The sequence below is a fragment of the Pygocentrus nattereri genome, chromosome 25 (assembly GCF_015220715.1).
Source record: "Pygocentrus nattereri isolate fPygNat1 chromosome 25, fPygNat1.pri, whole genome shotgun sequence".
In the NCBI taxonomy this organism is placed as follows: domain Eukaryota; kingdom Metazoa; phylum Chordata; class Actinopteri; order Characiformes; family Serrasalmidae; genus Pygocentrus; species Pygocentrus nattereri.
In genome coordinates, this window is record NC_051235.1 from 26,343,225 (window position 1) to 26,360,208 (window position 16,984).

Consider the following 16,984-nt stretch of genomic DNA (forward strand, 5'->3'; position numbering starts at 1 on the left):
TCTTATTAAAAAGTGAAGGGGCATCCTAGAATTATAAGCCTCTGTTAGCAGCCAAAAATGAGTTTACTTAAGGGTCTAAATGGTTTGATTTGATTTATTTGATAGTTTTAATTATAAATTGATACAAATTTCGGGCTGTATCACTCACTACTGCTCACCGCCTCCTCAGATGGAGAAATGAGCTGTGTTTCCTTACACTTGAGATGCTTTCATTGGCCAAGATATCTTTTTTCTGCAGTCCAGGTGTGATAGCAAAGCCAAAACGATGCCAAATATTTAATCCGAGCCTGCAGAGTGTGTAAACAGATGACGCTGTTGCTCCACCGGCCAATGGGCATGTGTGTGTCTCACACACTGATTGGTTGGAAATTGTTTTCAGTCTCTGGCAGGCGCTGTGACGGATGAGGTGTTATTAAAACACACATTGGCTCCAACTCGCAAACATATACATTTACTCACGCTCTGCCTTCAGTCAGGCCGAGGGAATATCTTCGTTTCAAACAAAAGCCTGAGGCACGGTTAAAGTGTCCCGCAGCCTCAGGGCCTCCGGCGTGTTTACCAGCGTAAACTCTCAGGGCTTAAGTACAGTTTAATTGGCTGTAAAATGTAAGGAGTGTTTACGTTCGAGTGGGTATAAAATGATAGTTCATTTGGGAGAGTTTCAAGGCTCTGGGCCTTAAGGGGGCAACTCCCTTCTCTCTTTTCCTTCGTCTTCATTTCTTTCGCTCTCTCCCCCCTCTAAACTTGGCCTGCTTTCAGGTCAGAAACCTTGGACATGAGAATCTGGCTGATGGAGGCTGAAGGTGTTCAGTATCAGTCTGTACCACTCGGCACTCTGCGCTTCAATTCATCTGTGTTACACTCCCTCTGCACTGACAACACGAAGATACGGTCTCTCTTTCCCTCTCATACGTGTACGTATCTTCACAGTGTGAAGATTTCATGATTAATGGACCAACAGAAATGCTCCAGAGTGACATGGAATGAAACCTTACGTTAGAATATTCCTTCTGTTAGAACAAAACCTCACATCTCCAAAGAGGTAACTTTACAGGAGAACGAAAAAAACGTACTTCACTTCTAATGTACGTCAATGGAACCAGACTTTTTTCCACAGTAATTTTGGGCTGTTTCTTTTGGTGGATTCATCATAAAATTGGCACACAACATAAAAGGCAACAGGTATTTTCAAATTATATCAAAAGCTGAAAAACCATGTCATGACGTGATGTTGTATATAAACACTGTTAAAGTTTCAGACCTTTTCTGTCCATACAGTCAAATATGGAAGCTAAGCTGAAAAAACAGCCCAATCTGAATTTGTTGTTCTTGTGATGTCACAAATTCCAACTCCTCGATGTCTATTCAGACTACAGCAGTTTAGCTCCGCCCAGTCACCGCCTCTTTATCACTGAAATGCTAACTTTATAGAAGAAGAGAGAAAACTTTAAACTTTAACTGGCGTGCAGTTTTCTGTGGCAACAAGGCAAATAATGATTTAGAGAGAGATCAAGAGAATGAGAGAGATAAAGAGGCAGAAAAGTAGAGAGAAAGGGGGAGAGAGAAGAAGAGAAACAGTGAGAGAGAGAATAAGGAAAAGGACAGAGAGATGGAGGAAAGAAGAGAAAGTGAAGAGAGGGTGAGATATAGGCCGATAGAGAAGAGAGGTAGATAGAGGCAGACAGATAAGACAAAGAGAGAGAGAGAAAAGAGTGAGATAGATGCAGAAGAAGACGGAGAGAAGAGATAGAGATAGAGAATGAGCAAAGAGTGAGAGGCAGACAGAAAAGATGGAGAGAAGAGAGTGAGAGAAAGACGAGACAGTGAGACAGACAGAAAAGACAGCAAGGGAGGAAAGAGAGTGAGTGAGAAAGAGAAGGAGACAGAAACAGAGAGCTGTTGTTACTGTGTCTTGATTGTTATTAGTGTATATAGTGTGTGTACGCAAGTGTTTTAGTGATGCCCCCCTGATTTATGTGTGTTGCTTGTTGCAAATACCTTTGTCTCTCTCTCTCTCTCTCTTTCTCTCTCTCTCTCTCTCTCTCTCTCTCTCTCTCTCTGTCTCTCTCTCTCTCTCCCTTATATCAATGAAAGGGGCACAGTAGTACATTTAATACTACCCTCATTAAGAGCACTTCATAAAAGTGCCAGTGTCCTTATTTTCTATTACAAAGAACAGAGAGTCCTATAGAGCAGGGAATTAGTTTTTAAATTTATTGGGGTCGCTTTTGTGGGACGTCCTAAATCAGATGGAGGCCACCGCCAGGCCAGAACGGCACCACCAAAAAACCAGAGAGCGCCGGCCGCCACCTAAATCACCAACAGAAAAGCTACGAGCATCGCAGGCCTTTTGGCCCAGACTTCCCTGAGCGCAGGGGGCGCTAGCACTTTTGTCTCATCCTATTGAGAGAGTTGATTAAGGGCGACAGGGCGGCGCAGTAAATCAACTCTCGAGGTTTCGTTAAATCACACTTTTATCGGAGAAAAAAGGAAAGGATAAGAGCACGAGTGCAAAGGTGCCGGATTTCAGATCGATCACTGCTTTGCTTTTCTTTAGAGGCTTTTCTTCTGGACGCTCAATGGGCTGACAGGGAGATCAAACAGCTTTTCTTCAGACTGAAGATATTGGCTGTCTAAGAATCTGCAAATGTTAAACGGTTTGAGACGAAAAGATCATCGTTCAGCAGCAAAGAAGGTTAAAAAGAGTATCAGTCTGGCTAAAATGGCTGAATTTTTATACACAAAAGCAAAAGCCAAGTATGGTCATCAGTGTAAATAAAACAGATGTAAGTTGACCAGTGCAATGACCAGACTTCTCAAAAAGCATAGTTGGTTCTTGGTTCGGACATAAAGTTCTAAGAAAAAACTTACTCACACGTAGTTAAAGAACCATCAATAGAAAGATTATTTATACAAAAAAATGGTAAGGGAAATGATCTTTTTAGTCTATATATAATATTTCTATATATTATATATATTATATTATAAGTCTATATATATACACGCCTATGTATGTATATATGTATATATATATATATATATATATATATATATATATATATATGTGTGTATATACACACACATACACACACACAAACATTCTGGTTCCATTGACTTACATTAAAAGTAAAGTAATGTAATGTGTGTGTGTGTGTGTGTGTGTGTGTGTATATACATATATATACATACATAATCTATTAGCAAATCATTCTACATCCTGCCCCCTTAGTACCTTTTTTTGAGGGTGTACGGCTTCTTTGCCTCCTTTGACGCAAATTAAAACTGTCCTAGTGTGGTGGATACTTGGGGTTTTAAATCAGATTTTTAAATGATGTTTAACATTAATTTTGTCTCAATTTATTGATTTCCCTAAATTGCTTATTGCTCCAGTTGCAATAATAATTTCAACATGTCTTAGGACGCACAAACACTTGCATATGATTTCACAACTTTTTTTTGCATTGTAAAGAACCAAAAATTGTTCTTTTGTGGCACAAGAAAACCCTTTTCAGCATTTTCATTTTCAAGAGTAATCCAAAAGCTCTCATTGTTTACTAAGCATGGTCAGTCAGGTGGACGCACTGTAACTGGCCGTACTGTAACTCAGGTAGTCGGGGCTGATGGGAAAAGTGGACACTGAGGATGTTTCAGTCAGAGGACAGCTGCTAGCGTTTAGAAAGCCAGCGTTTCTGTTCAGGCTGTCAGTCTGAGGCTCCTGACGGTGCCTGTTTGCCGGGCTAATAAGGTGATGAGAAGTAACCTATTATAAACAGATTTCTGGAGTCACTCAGCTCAGCACGTGACGTGCGCAACACTCTGCTTCTACTTTACTCAGCTGAGATTTTTATCAAGGCCCGGGACTTCACACGGGAAAAAGCAGGGTTATCGGCCGGGATTGCAGGGGCCCGAGCTGCGGACCTGTGGGAAAACTCCAGAGCGGGCCGGGGAAGGAGAAACGCGAGAGAGAGGCGAGAGAAACGACTCCAGCGGCTCTCTGGAGGCTCGACGCAACAGCAGGAGGAAGCAGTTGGGTCGAGCCAGAGGATGCCAAAGCTCACGCCACGACCGGCCAGAGCAACATCTGTTTGGCCCCCAGCACCTTCCTTCTCATGGCCCGCACAGATGAGGAGTATTTAATAGCAATCATTGCTGAAGCTTTTCTCAGTCCGAAGAAAAGAAATAAATAAAAACTGAAATATATATGCCGTATGTCTGTTTATACTCAACAGGCCAAGATTCCAGCAGCAGCAGCCGGATCCTAGCAGGGCACCTGCAGAGTCTGCACAGGAAGTTTCATATCCTTCCCCGTCCAGTCACTGCTGCGTTACTGGACACTATTCAAGACACTGATAACTGTCAACATCACAGTAAAGAGACGGCGCGAGAAATTAGGAGTCAGACACTGTCAGGTTTTCTCCTCTCTCTCTTTCTCTTTCTCTCTCTCTCTCTCTATCATTGTCTCTAACTCCCACATCTCTCCTTTTTTCTTTTTCCTCTTCTTCTTTTCTCTTATTTTCTCTCCGTCTCACTCTTTTTCTCTCCTTTGCTTTCTCCCCCATCTCTCCCTCCAACTCACTTCTTTCCCTCCTTTTCTCCCCTTCTCACTCCCTCTCTCACTCCCTCTCTCTCCCTCCTTTTCTGTCCCTCTCTCTCTGTCACTCTTCTTTTTTCCTCTTCGGTCTCTCCTTCTGACCTTTTCTCACTCTGCTTTTCTCTTTCTCTATTCTCTGTCCTTTTCTCTCTCTCTCTCTCTCTCTCTCTCTCAATCTTCAGTCTTTTTCTCTCTCCTCTCTGTCTTTTTTCTTTCATCTCCCTCTGTCTGTTATTTTCTCTCTCTGCCCCCCCCCCTTTCTTTCTCCCTCTCTCTGCCCCTGCTGTGTAATGATTTATCTAAAGTTGGTGATTCCACTGTATTGATTTTGAAATGTTAGAATGATGCTGTATGATGTGTGTTCGCCAGCTTTCTAGAGCTCCTCCAGTAACACTGGTGTAATCAGAAATATTGTCTGAAGAAATTTGTCTGATAGAGTTCAGTGTAATTGTGAACTCTGATGCATCAAACTGTTTCCTAAACAATCATAAGTGAGTCATAATGAGGTCAGCGATTTACACCCCAATCTGCTGACCTGTTCTCCCACAAGTGGCAGTGCTGAGGAGGCCAGCCGAAGCACATATGGACGAGACAAATGAAAAGGTTAATTCTTCCTGTGCTGAAAAACAATACGCACTCCAGTGGCCCTTTAAGGATTGATTAGCTAGTTTGGCTAAATCTCTGGAGCCTAAATTTCTTTTCTTAAGAAAAATACATGGGGAGAAGGTGGGAGAGCAAGTTTAAGAGTGTTGCGTGATGACAAATATATCTTTCCAGAACATGTTTATCCACGGAGAGAGCGGGAAATAAAGGAAAGGCCAAAGACAATAAAAGGGAGAGGTAAGAAGAGAGAGAGACTTAGTGAGCGAGAGAGATGAGAGGAGTGGAGAGATGGATAGAGAGAGTCCTCACTGTGCTGCTTATAATAAATCACCCCCTCGCAGTGTACCCTCTAGTTTGGGTGCTGTTTGATGTGGATCTCGGGGAGCGATGGTGCGTTTTGAAGTGAAAAACTCCAGAAGTGGGGGTCAGGCTCTCGACAGCCAAGCCCGCTGACCCTCACAGTCAGACGCGGCCATATATTACACCCCGCTGGACAGCACCCAAAGTAGGGGCGCCCCGAACGCCCCCAGCTGCACTAGCTCACCTTCTGACGGATTGATGGAGCCTCGCTTGTTCATGCAAGCTGTCCCCCAGATTAGCTTACACAGCCTCCACTCCAGCCCACACCCGGCTGCCCGGCTGGACGCTTAAACAGTGACACCAGAAGGCCGAGAAATTCAAGCATGAACAGTCCACGGGACTGTGAATTTTAACCCTTAGAAGGCAAAAGTTATCATTATTGATGAATTTGATTAGCATATTAATAGATATGTTATTAGATACTAACATAATGAATTAGTTGTAAATTCAATTTATGTTCTGTATCAAAAGGTTACGATATGAGCTTATTTTTGTTTGTTTCAGCGACAAAATCATGACAAAGCTGCAAATTATGCTTGTTCTTTCCACACGACTGCATAACTATAATATAATAAATATAAAGAAGTTTTTTTCTAAAATCTAAAGACATTATTGTCAAATCCTTTAGAGCTGAGCCTTCAGCATTGATGAAAAGTTAGCGTCACTTTTTTATTTTGCCATGTTTTTGCCTCGTTGACATCAACATCACATAGAGAATTAGACGAAGACACAATGAATTCTGCAAGCTTCTGGTCTGTAATGGTCTGAAAATGAGTGAGTGAGCACCCATCCCCCTTCAGAAGTCTAAGATTTACTCTCTTTAGGTCTGCTTCACTAACAGAAAAACACGAGCACATAATGATCATGGTGGGAGGTGAAATTAGAGCAAAGGGATTCCTCCCGGTCTCTCTCCCATAGAAAGGTCCTGGAGCTTCAATCAATTACTCCTAAACACGCAAACGCACGTATGTACCTCTCCTAATGTCTCTTTCCCTCCCTCGCCATCTGAGAGGCGCAAACAGAGAAAACATCAATAACTCCCCATCAGAGAAGCCTAATTTACGGCTTCCTCTGTGCTGCTCTCTGCCCAGCGGGACACTGGTCAGACAGAGACCACCTTTAGTAGATCTGACTGCCTTGCCAGGCCCTGGAAAGGGCAATAAGATAGGGGTGTAAAAGTGCATGGATCTGCAGGTGTTGGTTCAAATGAATGCCATGATAAAAAGTGCCATGAGAGGCTGTGCATTATAGTTATGGGTAAAATCAATCAGTCAAGTTATTATTAATAATAATTTTCCACCAAACAATGAAGTTTCACATGGCCACATGGGATCTTATAATGAGAACATTTGGAGACAATCATGAGAAATGTTGGGCTAAATGTGGGGATGTAGAAAAAAATGTGAAATTTCTGATAGCTTCATGAATACGGAGCTCAAATTAGGGGGCGCTGGTGCGCTCATCAACATTGTCTGATGGACAGTAAGCCTGTCGTTATCACATGGAAGTAATGTAAGATGTGCACATAGAACACATTACATGCAGTAAAAATAAACCTTACTTTTTGTAAAGCAAAACAATTCTGTAAGCTAATAATCGCTTTTCAGTAGTCTTGTTTCTGTTATTTAACATCTGGATATACTCCTCTGGCCACACAAGACTAATTAACCATAGGCTCCTTTTGCCAAGCAACATAAGCAAATTTTATAAAATTAACATTATAACAAACTTTTTAAGGATGTGCAATTGATGTGTGCCACCATGTGCGTGCATATTGATCATTTTACAGCAGCTTTGAATGTGGCTCAGCCAATCAGCTTTAAGAACGCATTTATAATCAGTTGGCTGGCCTCCACTTATTTATTGGACAAAACTGTTTTGGACAGGCTTTTTTCAAATGTAAAAGACTTCAAAAAATCTTAATGTATTGTAGTTGGTTGAAATATGCTACCTTACCAATAGATGCCACTAAATCTTACGCACTGCACTTTTAAATAGTCACGTTGGTGGATTCAGTGTTCAGTCCTGAATCTTATCAAAAAGATCAAATCGTGGTTAAATTTGAAAGTTCGTGATGCTCTAAATCTTAAATGTTAAGTCCTAAAGAATCGTATTTGTAATCAAATCACTGAGGTTGGGCGTTCACACCAACACTACTGCAAGCACAGAGCAGCACAGAGCAGCGCAGAGCGGCAGAATTTTACAGCAGTGCAGGACTTTGACATGTGTCAGAGAGTCAGTGAGAGGCTGAGGCTCAGTTTAAAGGGGCAATCAAAGGGCAGCATGAGGATAAATAAAATCCTCATATCTAATCTCATATGTACACACACACACACACACACTAGTGTGCACAGAGTAAAAACACTGACAGTGAACACAAGTGTGTATTACCATATGTGTGTGTGTGTGTGTGTGTGTGTCGACATGGGTGAAAAGGTCACAGGGAAGTGCTATGGGAATATCTGGAATAATAACACCATAATAACTGCAATCATAAACTTGTCGGGACAACTAGAAAACAGCATTGTAACTTTAATGAGGAAATCTGATATTACAGGGAAAAATCCTCAGTAACACGACTGTAGGGCAGCATTAATAAGGCTACATTTTACCTATATAAGCGCTTGATGACAACTGACGTAAACCTACATAAACCTTCATGAAGGCTCATTCTAACAGTAGTCGTAACAGTAGTTATAGCAGTTAGCATAACACCGTCTGACGTGAAACTAACTTTATACTGACCTTATAAATGCTCTACAGTGGAATATTACTGGTAACTCTTTATGCACTTGTAGTCTCATGCTTTCTACATTATTATTTATCTACCAGATATTTTTTTAATAATTATTTATTGACTATAAAAAATCCAGCTACAAAACCTATTTCTTTGCTTTTTTAAGTAAAACAGTTTGATGTAAGCATTGTTAAACTTGCAGTCTAGACAGCTTGTTCTGAATCCATGAAAACCTATACATACTCCCATTCAGCCCACACTGGTGCTATATGTCACTGGTGAAGGAGTCGGGTAATCACAACGGAGGACATTTACATGTATCAGCCCCAAAATTGGACGTCAAGGGAAAACATCTAGGACACAGACCCTTTAATACACTTCCCTGAGATCTGCATTAAAAACTCCTTGTGCTGGAACACTACAATAAGAAATTTACATTATAGCTGTAACTAGACTGTGCCAAGTTTCTGACTTGGGGACAAGCATCTCTATCAAATCTAAGCTTAGCAGAGACTCTGTTATCTCAATGTAAAACGCAGCTCGTTCTAGGTGTGTGAGTCAAACCTGTGCACACTGAAGGAGGGGTACCGACTTCACCCACACTCGCAGAGCTGATAGGAGAGTGATATACTACATTTGGCAACAAGGTAAAGACCCGTCCAGACCCAGTATAGCAGGAATGGAAAATAAGGAGTACTTTAGGATTTAAATAAAAAAAAAAACTTTTGGACTACGACCAAAACTCAAGCAAATGTAAAGGCATCCTCTCCGCTCTTGGTACAAACCATTCTGGTACAAACTGCTCTTTCTAAACAAGATTTTGAACTTTCAGTCCACACCACAGATCTGTGTAGAAGTACACATTGAGATATTTTATCATCATTTAATCTGATGACTGTTTTGTGGTATGAAAAATCATTTGCAGTTTTTTTTTTCATCAAAACAATTAGTAAACAGTCTGCACCTCTTCATCACAATAAGCAGAGAAAAACTGTAAGAGGAGAAAGAAACAGAGAGAGAGAGGGAAGAAATAAAGAGATAAGGTGAAGAGAGAGGTAGGACGAAGAGGTTCTGGTTGAAGAGAGCAGGATGAAAGAAGGCAAGAAAGAGAGGGAGAAGAGAGAAAAAAGAAAGAAAAGAGCGAACAGAGGCAGGGAGAGCAAAGAAAGAGAAAGAAACCTTAGGGAAGATGGCAGAGAGAGAGAGAGAGAGGGGGAAGAGCGAAGACAGACAAAGGGAGACAGATAGAGTTGGAGAACAGAGAGACTGAAAAAGCAAGATAAATAGGAGATGAAGAACAGGAGAGAAAAGAGAGTGGAAGAATGAAGAAAGTGGGAGAAAAGAGAGACTGAAAAAGAGAAAAGAGTGGAAGTCAGTAACAGGCTCTAAGTGATGCTCCTTTAGGTGAAGGTCATTAATCAGAAGCAGCTCCCTTTCTATCTCTCTCTCTCTCTCTCTCTCTCTCTCTCTGTCTCTACCACACCCACACTTGATAACTCAAATTCCTGAGGGTTAACACAGCAGGTCCTGCTCCACTGCCTCAGCCCTCAACCGGCACCATTCCTCAGGAGAGCCGGTGAGAGAGTACAGGTGGAGATATGTGGAGGAGAGACAGTGTATATATCACATATTATTAGAAGTGGGCCTCTATCTGCTAATGCTGCCCTTTGCCTCCACTGTACAGTCAGTCCAGTCACCTCGCAGCACTCTACATGCAACGGCCCGACTATCACTGCAATAAAGTTATTCACTCTAAAACAGCGGCAGTCAGACTGAGCTGGCCAAACAAACACATCCAGGACCTTCCTCCTTACCTGATCTCTGATTTACTCATTTTGATTTTGGCCTGTAATGTATTTCTAAAAGCCGTTCATGCAAGACGTCATGAGGCAAAATAGTACCTGGAAAAACTTACTATTTCTACCATCGTCAACAAACTCAGAAGACACGTGTAGGTTCACTGGTGGTTTTGGATAGTAAATGAAGTGGCTATATGTGTGTTGTAGACATGGTGACGTTTGGTTCCTATCACCACCACTGTAAAGAAATCCGTAAGTTTCTCTACAGTTAAGCATTTCACTTCAAACCACTCTGAATGATTCTGTCATATGAAAACTAAGCTAAAAAACAGCCTGTTTAATGTTGTTATGATGTCATGAAAATCGGTGCATTTACATGTACCCATGTATTCATCCCACCACACTTTAGCCCTGCCCACTCTCGGGTTAGACAGAATGTCTCAGTCTACACTGCAGTGGTATCTTGCCAAGTAAAATTATCTTAGATCCTGCTTGGACATCTCTTATCTTGCATTTATTTTTTCCCTGGGGCCCTTTAATGACATTTGTCATAATTCATAAGCATTTTCAACCTCATTTTCAAAATGGAACAGAAACAGGCTGTTTTTGTTACTGTGTCTTTACGACTTCCATGTAAATGAGATCTGTTCTGATTGGCTACCTAGTATGGTGCCTTGTTTAGAAAGCATAAATCTTGTCAAGTGAAATGATATTAATTCTAGATGATATATCGAATATTTCTTATTTTGAGATGGATGTGCACTTACTAGACCATTTAGCTTGTTTCTAGGCATTTTGTTTTACCTGTTTTAAATAATTTTATTAGGTAAAAGTATCTCAGTGCACTGTTAGAAATGAAGGTTCTGTGCAGGTGCATTTTTCATTCATCAAGATACAAACAGTGTAAATGTTCCCTCAAAGTTAAACAGGGTTTTAAGGTCCGATTGTGAACCTTAATTAAGTTGTTCTATTTGAAAAGTACAGAATTGTGCCTTTTATAGTCGAATGCTTTAGAAAAGAACAGTAGAATAAAAGCCTGGAGGCGAGGCGGGGGGTGTTGAGTCGGTACAACTTAGAAAAAATATTATGGTTCAGTTATGTTCCCTGACTAAAGGTACTGAGATGTACCCTTGAGGGTCCTACACCAGTGACAAGAGGGGCACTGCCCCAGTCACAGTTTAGTACCTTTTTTTCGGAGAGTGTATGGACAGTGAAACAGACAGTGAAATATGGACAACTTTGAAGCTGTTTGTCAGATACACAGTTTATAGTTACCAGTCTTTGGTAGCAAGCCTAAAATGACGAAACATAATGGTGATTTTCGAAATTTTAGCATACTTGTAACTCAGTATTTCCCAAACCCAGTCCTCAGGGACCCAACGGTCCAGATTTTTGCTCTGTCCCACCTAAACCCAGTGGTCAGGATCTGAATAACTGCAATAGTTGTGCTGAGAGCTGATAATCAGTAAAAATGCAGCCTGTTTGAATTGAGAAACACTGTTGTTGTTAATACTGTGGGTTGCATCAAAGGTCACATGTTTGAATGTATCTGAAAGCATAAAAACCACATTCCAATATAGTTCTGCTCGTTATAATTGTGATATGTATTAAAATGTACTAAAATACATTGAACCCTTAATGTGGCATGTTTGAAAGGGAATTCCACTGATTTCTCAAATATTTCTACATGTTGAACTGGATTAGATGTAAACAGTCATTCAGAGTGGTTTGGTGTGAAATGCTCTGTTCTAGAGAAACTTACGGAGTCACAATGGTGGTGATAGGAACCAGATGTCTGAAGAGTTTAATGTCTACCTCTCAGAAAGTTGTTACACATTGCTTTACAATAGTTTTTGGTCATCAGTGTAATGTAAATGCCTTAGATCCGGCAGTGACTGTTACGTCTGTTACTCCATTTACTCGTTTTCATGTACTCGAGTACTTTTGAGAATGTTAAAGTAAGATTGACTTTGACTTGAACAATGGGGTTTACTCTGTTTTAGCCCCTCATGCAGATATACTAATTCTCAACACTTAAAGAACTAAAAACACTTTAGCCCAAGACTTTAGAACTAGACCTCTCTACTTTTACTACTCAATTTAACTCAACATTTTAAAATACTTCAACCCAATACTTTATATCCCTTAAACCCTTTACACTTAACACTCTACCGAACACTTCAGAACACTTTAACTCAACACTTTAAATCAATTTAACTCAACATTTTAAAATACTTCAACCCAATACTTTACATCCCTTAAACCCTTTACACTTAACACTCTACCGAACACTTCAGAACACTTTAACTCAAGACTTTAAATCAATTTAACTCAACATTTTAAAATACTTTAACCCAACACTTTATATCCCTTAAACCCTTTACACTTAACACTCTACTGAACACTTCAGAACACTTTAACTCAAGACTTTAAATCAATTTAACTCAACATTTTAAAATACTTTAACCCAATACTTTACATCCCTTAAACCCTTTACACTTAACACTCTACCGAACACTTCAGAACACTTTAACTCAAGACTTTAAATCAATTTAACTCAACATTTTAAAATACTTTAACCCAATACTTTACATCCCTTAAACCCTTTACACTTAACACTCTACCGAACACTTCAGAACACTTTAACTCAACACTTTAAATCAATTTAACTCAACATTTTAAAATACTTTAACCCAACACTTTACATCCCTTAAACCCTTTACACTTAACACTCTACCGAACACTTCAGAACACTTTAACTCAAGACTTTAAATCAATTTAACTCAACATTTTAAAATACTTTAACCCAACACTTTATATCCCTTAAACCTTTTACACTTAACACTCTACCGAACACTTCAGAACACTTTAACTCAACACTTTAAATCAATTTAACTCAACATTTTAAAATACTTTAACCCAACACTTTACATCCCTTAAACCCTTTACACTTAACACTCTACCGAACACTTCAGAACACTTTAACTCAAGACTTTAAATCAATTTAACTCAACATTTTAAAATACTTTAACCCAATACTTTACATCCCTTAAACCCTTTACACTTAACACTCTACCGAACACTTCAGAACACTTTAACTCAAGACTTTAAAAAGAGCCTAAACCCAACACTTTAAGTCAACACTTTAGCACACTCTATTTAAGACTTCAGAACAATAAGTCAACACTTGAAAACACTACTTAACACTTTAGAATGCTCAATACTTTAAAGCATTTTAACTTAATACTTCAGAACACTTTTCTTAACACTTCAGAAAATCTTTTAAGTCAACACTTTAGAACACTCAACACTTAAGAACCCTTTAACCCATCACTTTAGAACACTACACTTAACACTTTTGAACACCATAACACTGTAGAGCATTCTACAGTTTAGAACACTTTAATTCAACACAACACTGTATCCCAAGATTTTAGAACACTCTATGTAGCACTTTAGAACTCGTTAACTCAAGACTTTAGAATACTCAACACTTTAGAACACTTTATACCAACACTTTAGAACATTATAGTTAACACAACACTGTATACCAAGATTTTAGAACACTCTATATAACACTTTAGAACATGTTAACTCAACGTGTTAGAATACTCAACACTTTAGAACACTTTAAACCAACACTTTAGAACACTATACTTAACACAACACTGTATACCAAGATTTTAGAACACTCTATGTAACACTTTAGAACATGTTAACTCAATACTTTAGAATACTCAACACTTTAGAACACTTTAAACCAACACTTTAGAACATTATACTTAACACTGTATCCCAAGATTTCAGAACACTCTATGTAACGCTTTAGAACGTTAACTCAATACTTTAGAACACTTTAAACCAACACTTTAGAACATTATACTTAACTCAACACTGTATTCCAAGATTTTAGAACACTCTAACACTTCAGAACACGTTAACTCAATACTTTAGAACACTATACTTAACACACCACTGTATACCAAGATTTTAGAACACTCTATGTAACACTTTAGAACATGTTAACTCAACACCTTAGTATACTCATCACTTTAGAACCCTTTAAACCAATACTTTAGAACACTATACTTAACACAACACTGTATTCCAAGATTTTAGAACACTAACACTTTAGAACATGTTAACTCAATATGTTAGAACACTATACTCAACACAACACTTTAGAACACTTTAAAGCACTTTAACTCAATACTTTAGAACACTCTAATTAACACCTAAGAACACTTTTGATCCAACACTTTAGAACATTCAACATTTTAAAACACTTAAACACTTTAACTCAGCACTTTAAGAGCACTCTGAACACTTTAGAACACCTTAAAACTTTAGAGCATTCTACAGTGTAGAATACTTTAATTCAATACTTTAGAACATTTGAAGCCAACACTTCAAGCACTCAACTCTTTTAACTCAACACTTTAGAACATTCAACACTTTAGAACACTCCACTTAACACTTTAGAAGACATTTTAGAACACGTCAACTCAATACTTTAGATTACTCAACACTTTAGAACCCTTTAAACCAACACTTTAGAAGACTTTAACTCAACACTTCAGAACTCTACATTTTAGAACACGTCAACTCAACACTTTAGAACACTTTAAACCAACACTTTAGAACACTATACTTAACACAACACTTTAGAGCACTTTAAACCAAGAAGCTGGAGAACTTTAACCCAACACAGATCACTTGTATTTATACTTCTGTTTATCTCCGCACAGAGAACTTTAACCCACCACAGAAAACTTCAATCCAGCACTTTCACCAAACACTTTAAAACACTTTAGAACACTTTCGCCCAAAACTCTGAAGCACATCATAGAACTTTAGCGCAACACGGTCACCTAAGAGCTCCTTTAACGGGACGGGAAGGTTCTGCTGGCCCAAACACTTCAGAGCACTTTAACCCAAGAGGAGAAACTTTAACTCCCTTTAATCGGCGCGTGAGCCATCAGCCGATGCGCGAGCGGTTCCTCACCCACCTTGCTGTGTTTGATCTCCGGGTTGGTCAGCGGACACGGCGTGAGTCTCAGGGAGGCCATGAGCGCTGCGGGCTCGCGCTGCGCTTCGCCATCGATTCCGGCAGTTGCGCTCGTAGCCATCGCGCGCGCGCGTGTGTCTGAGTGCGTGCGTGAGCGCGTGCGTGTGTCTGAGTGCGCTGCTGCTGCTCTGCGCTGAGGCCGCTTGGATCCCGTCCTGCGCGTGTGAGCAGGTGTGAGCGGCGCTGCGTTTTATTGGGCGGCGGCAGTGCATCTATTTACATACAGGCCCCGCCCACTTCCACACACCCGTCACCCGTCAGGACGGACTGCGCACGAGGTCTAAACAGTCCGTGGTGGAGCTGCTGGAGCTGGGAGTGTGGTGGAGCGAAGCCATGTGTGCTGCTCTCATTCAGAGCTGATCACTCAATACATAAAGCTGCACTCTTCTAAAGACGGTTCTCCAAGGGTTCTTTAGTGAAGACACCGGTGCTATATAGAACCATGAACACTCAAAGCACCTTCTGTGTGATTAAAAGGTTCTTCGGCATCACGGTAGGGTTCTTCGGACTGCTGGAGAATGTGCTGTAGATGGTTCTATGTAGTACAATGCAGGGTTCCATTGTTACAATGTCAAGAACCTTTATTGGTGCTGTATAGAACCCTGTACAACACATTCTCCGTCAGCCTGAAGAACCATTTCACCATGCAAAGAGCCTTTTGAGCATGCAAACGCTTCTGTGTGGAACCCCCGGTTCCGAATAGGACCACACCCTTGAAGAACCGTGTTTATTAAGAGTGATAAGGGACTATCGACCAGCAGCACCAAAAATGGTTCATCTATTGTTACAAGCTTGACATTGAACCCAATTCTGGTGCTATATAGAACCATATACAAGAACCATTTCACCATGCGAAGAAACTTTTAAGCATGAAATGATTCTACGTAGAGCTTGTGGTTCTAAGTAGAACCATTTTCTTTACTAAAGAACTCTTGAAGAACATTTTTAGGAGTGTAGTACATTACACGCACCCTTAGTAAAGGCAGTGCTTATATACAGAAAAGTGGTTAAATGGTTCTATGGTGGAAAGCCTGTTGTTTATAGTTCTTTAAAGAACCTTTTCAGACGGTCTCTATACAGCAGTTAAAAGGGTTCTGCTACATTATCAGAGAAGTGGTTCTGTACAGGCTCATTTGTGTTTACCAAACGATGTAAATGTACTCTTAAAAGCACAGCATGGAGCTTAAGGTCCAGCTGGTGAACCTTCAATGAGTTTTAAGTATAAACCACATTCGCTTAAGGAGCATCTTAAACACGTATAACTGCAATGGAAAACGTCCTGTAACTGAAGGTCTCCAGGGTCCTCGAAGGAGCCGCCCCACTGAGAGTTCAGCACATTTATCGTTCATTGTTCCAAGTGAAAAAAACTTTTTTGGTCCTGTAAAAAAAGTTTTTTTTGCTTGAAGTGCAGTACATGTAGTGCAGCCAGCCTACAGGGCCGCTCCTGCTATCAGAGGTCAGCGCGGTCACTTAAGGCCTCCAAGCCTCCAGGGGCCCTGAGTCGGTATCTTGAGCGAACGTATTCAGCATCAGTATCAAAATTCCTGTTTCTGTTCATAGAAAGGAATATGACAGCAGGGGAGGTGGGGGTGGGGGTGGGGGGGTCTCCTACACAGGGTAGGATGTTGCTTAAGGCCTTATATATTTACAGTCATATACATTCGGGCACCCCTGGTCAAATGACATGCTGCTGCGGGATCAAAACCTCGTATCTCCGAAATAGCAACTTTACAGGAGAAGGAATAAACACACTGTACTTTTCATGTAAGTCAATGGAACCAGAGTGTTTGGGCCGTGCCCTTTGGTTGGTTCTTCGTGAACTTCAC

At 40.3% G+C, this 16,984-nt stretch overlaps 1 protein-coding gene across 1 annotated transcript in view; it reads right to left on the bottom strand.

The window, feature by feature from the left end:
- Window positions 1-15,336, bottom strand: part of aldh1a2 (aldehyde dehydrogenase 1 family, member A2) — a 44,393-nt gene extending 29,057 nt beyond the window's left edge. Inside the window, exon 1 of the mRNA XM_017711647.2 lies at window positions 15,100-15,336. Within this exon, the coding sequence (XP_017567136.1) occupies window positions 15,100-15,219 (120 nt within the window). The 5' untranslated portion in view covers window positions 15,220-15,336. The remainder of the gene's footprint in view (window positions 1-15,099) is intronic.
- Window positions 15,337-16,984: the final 1,648 nt, after the last annotated feature.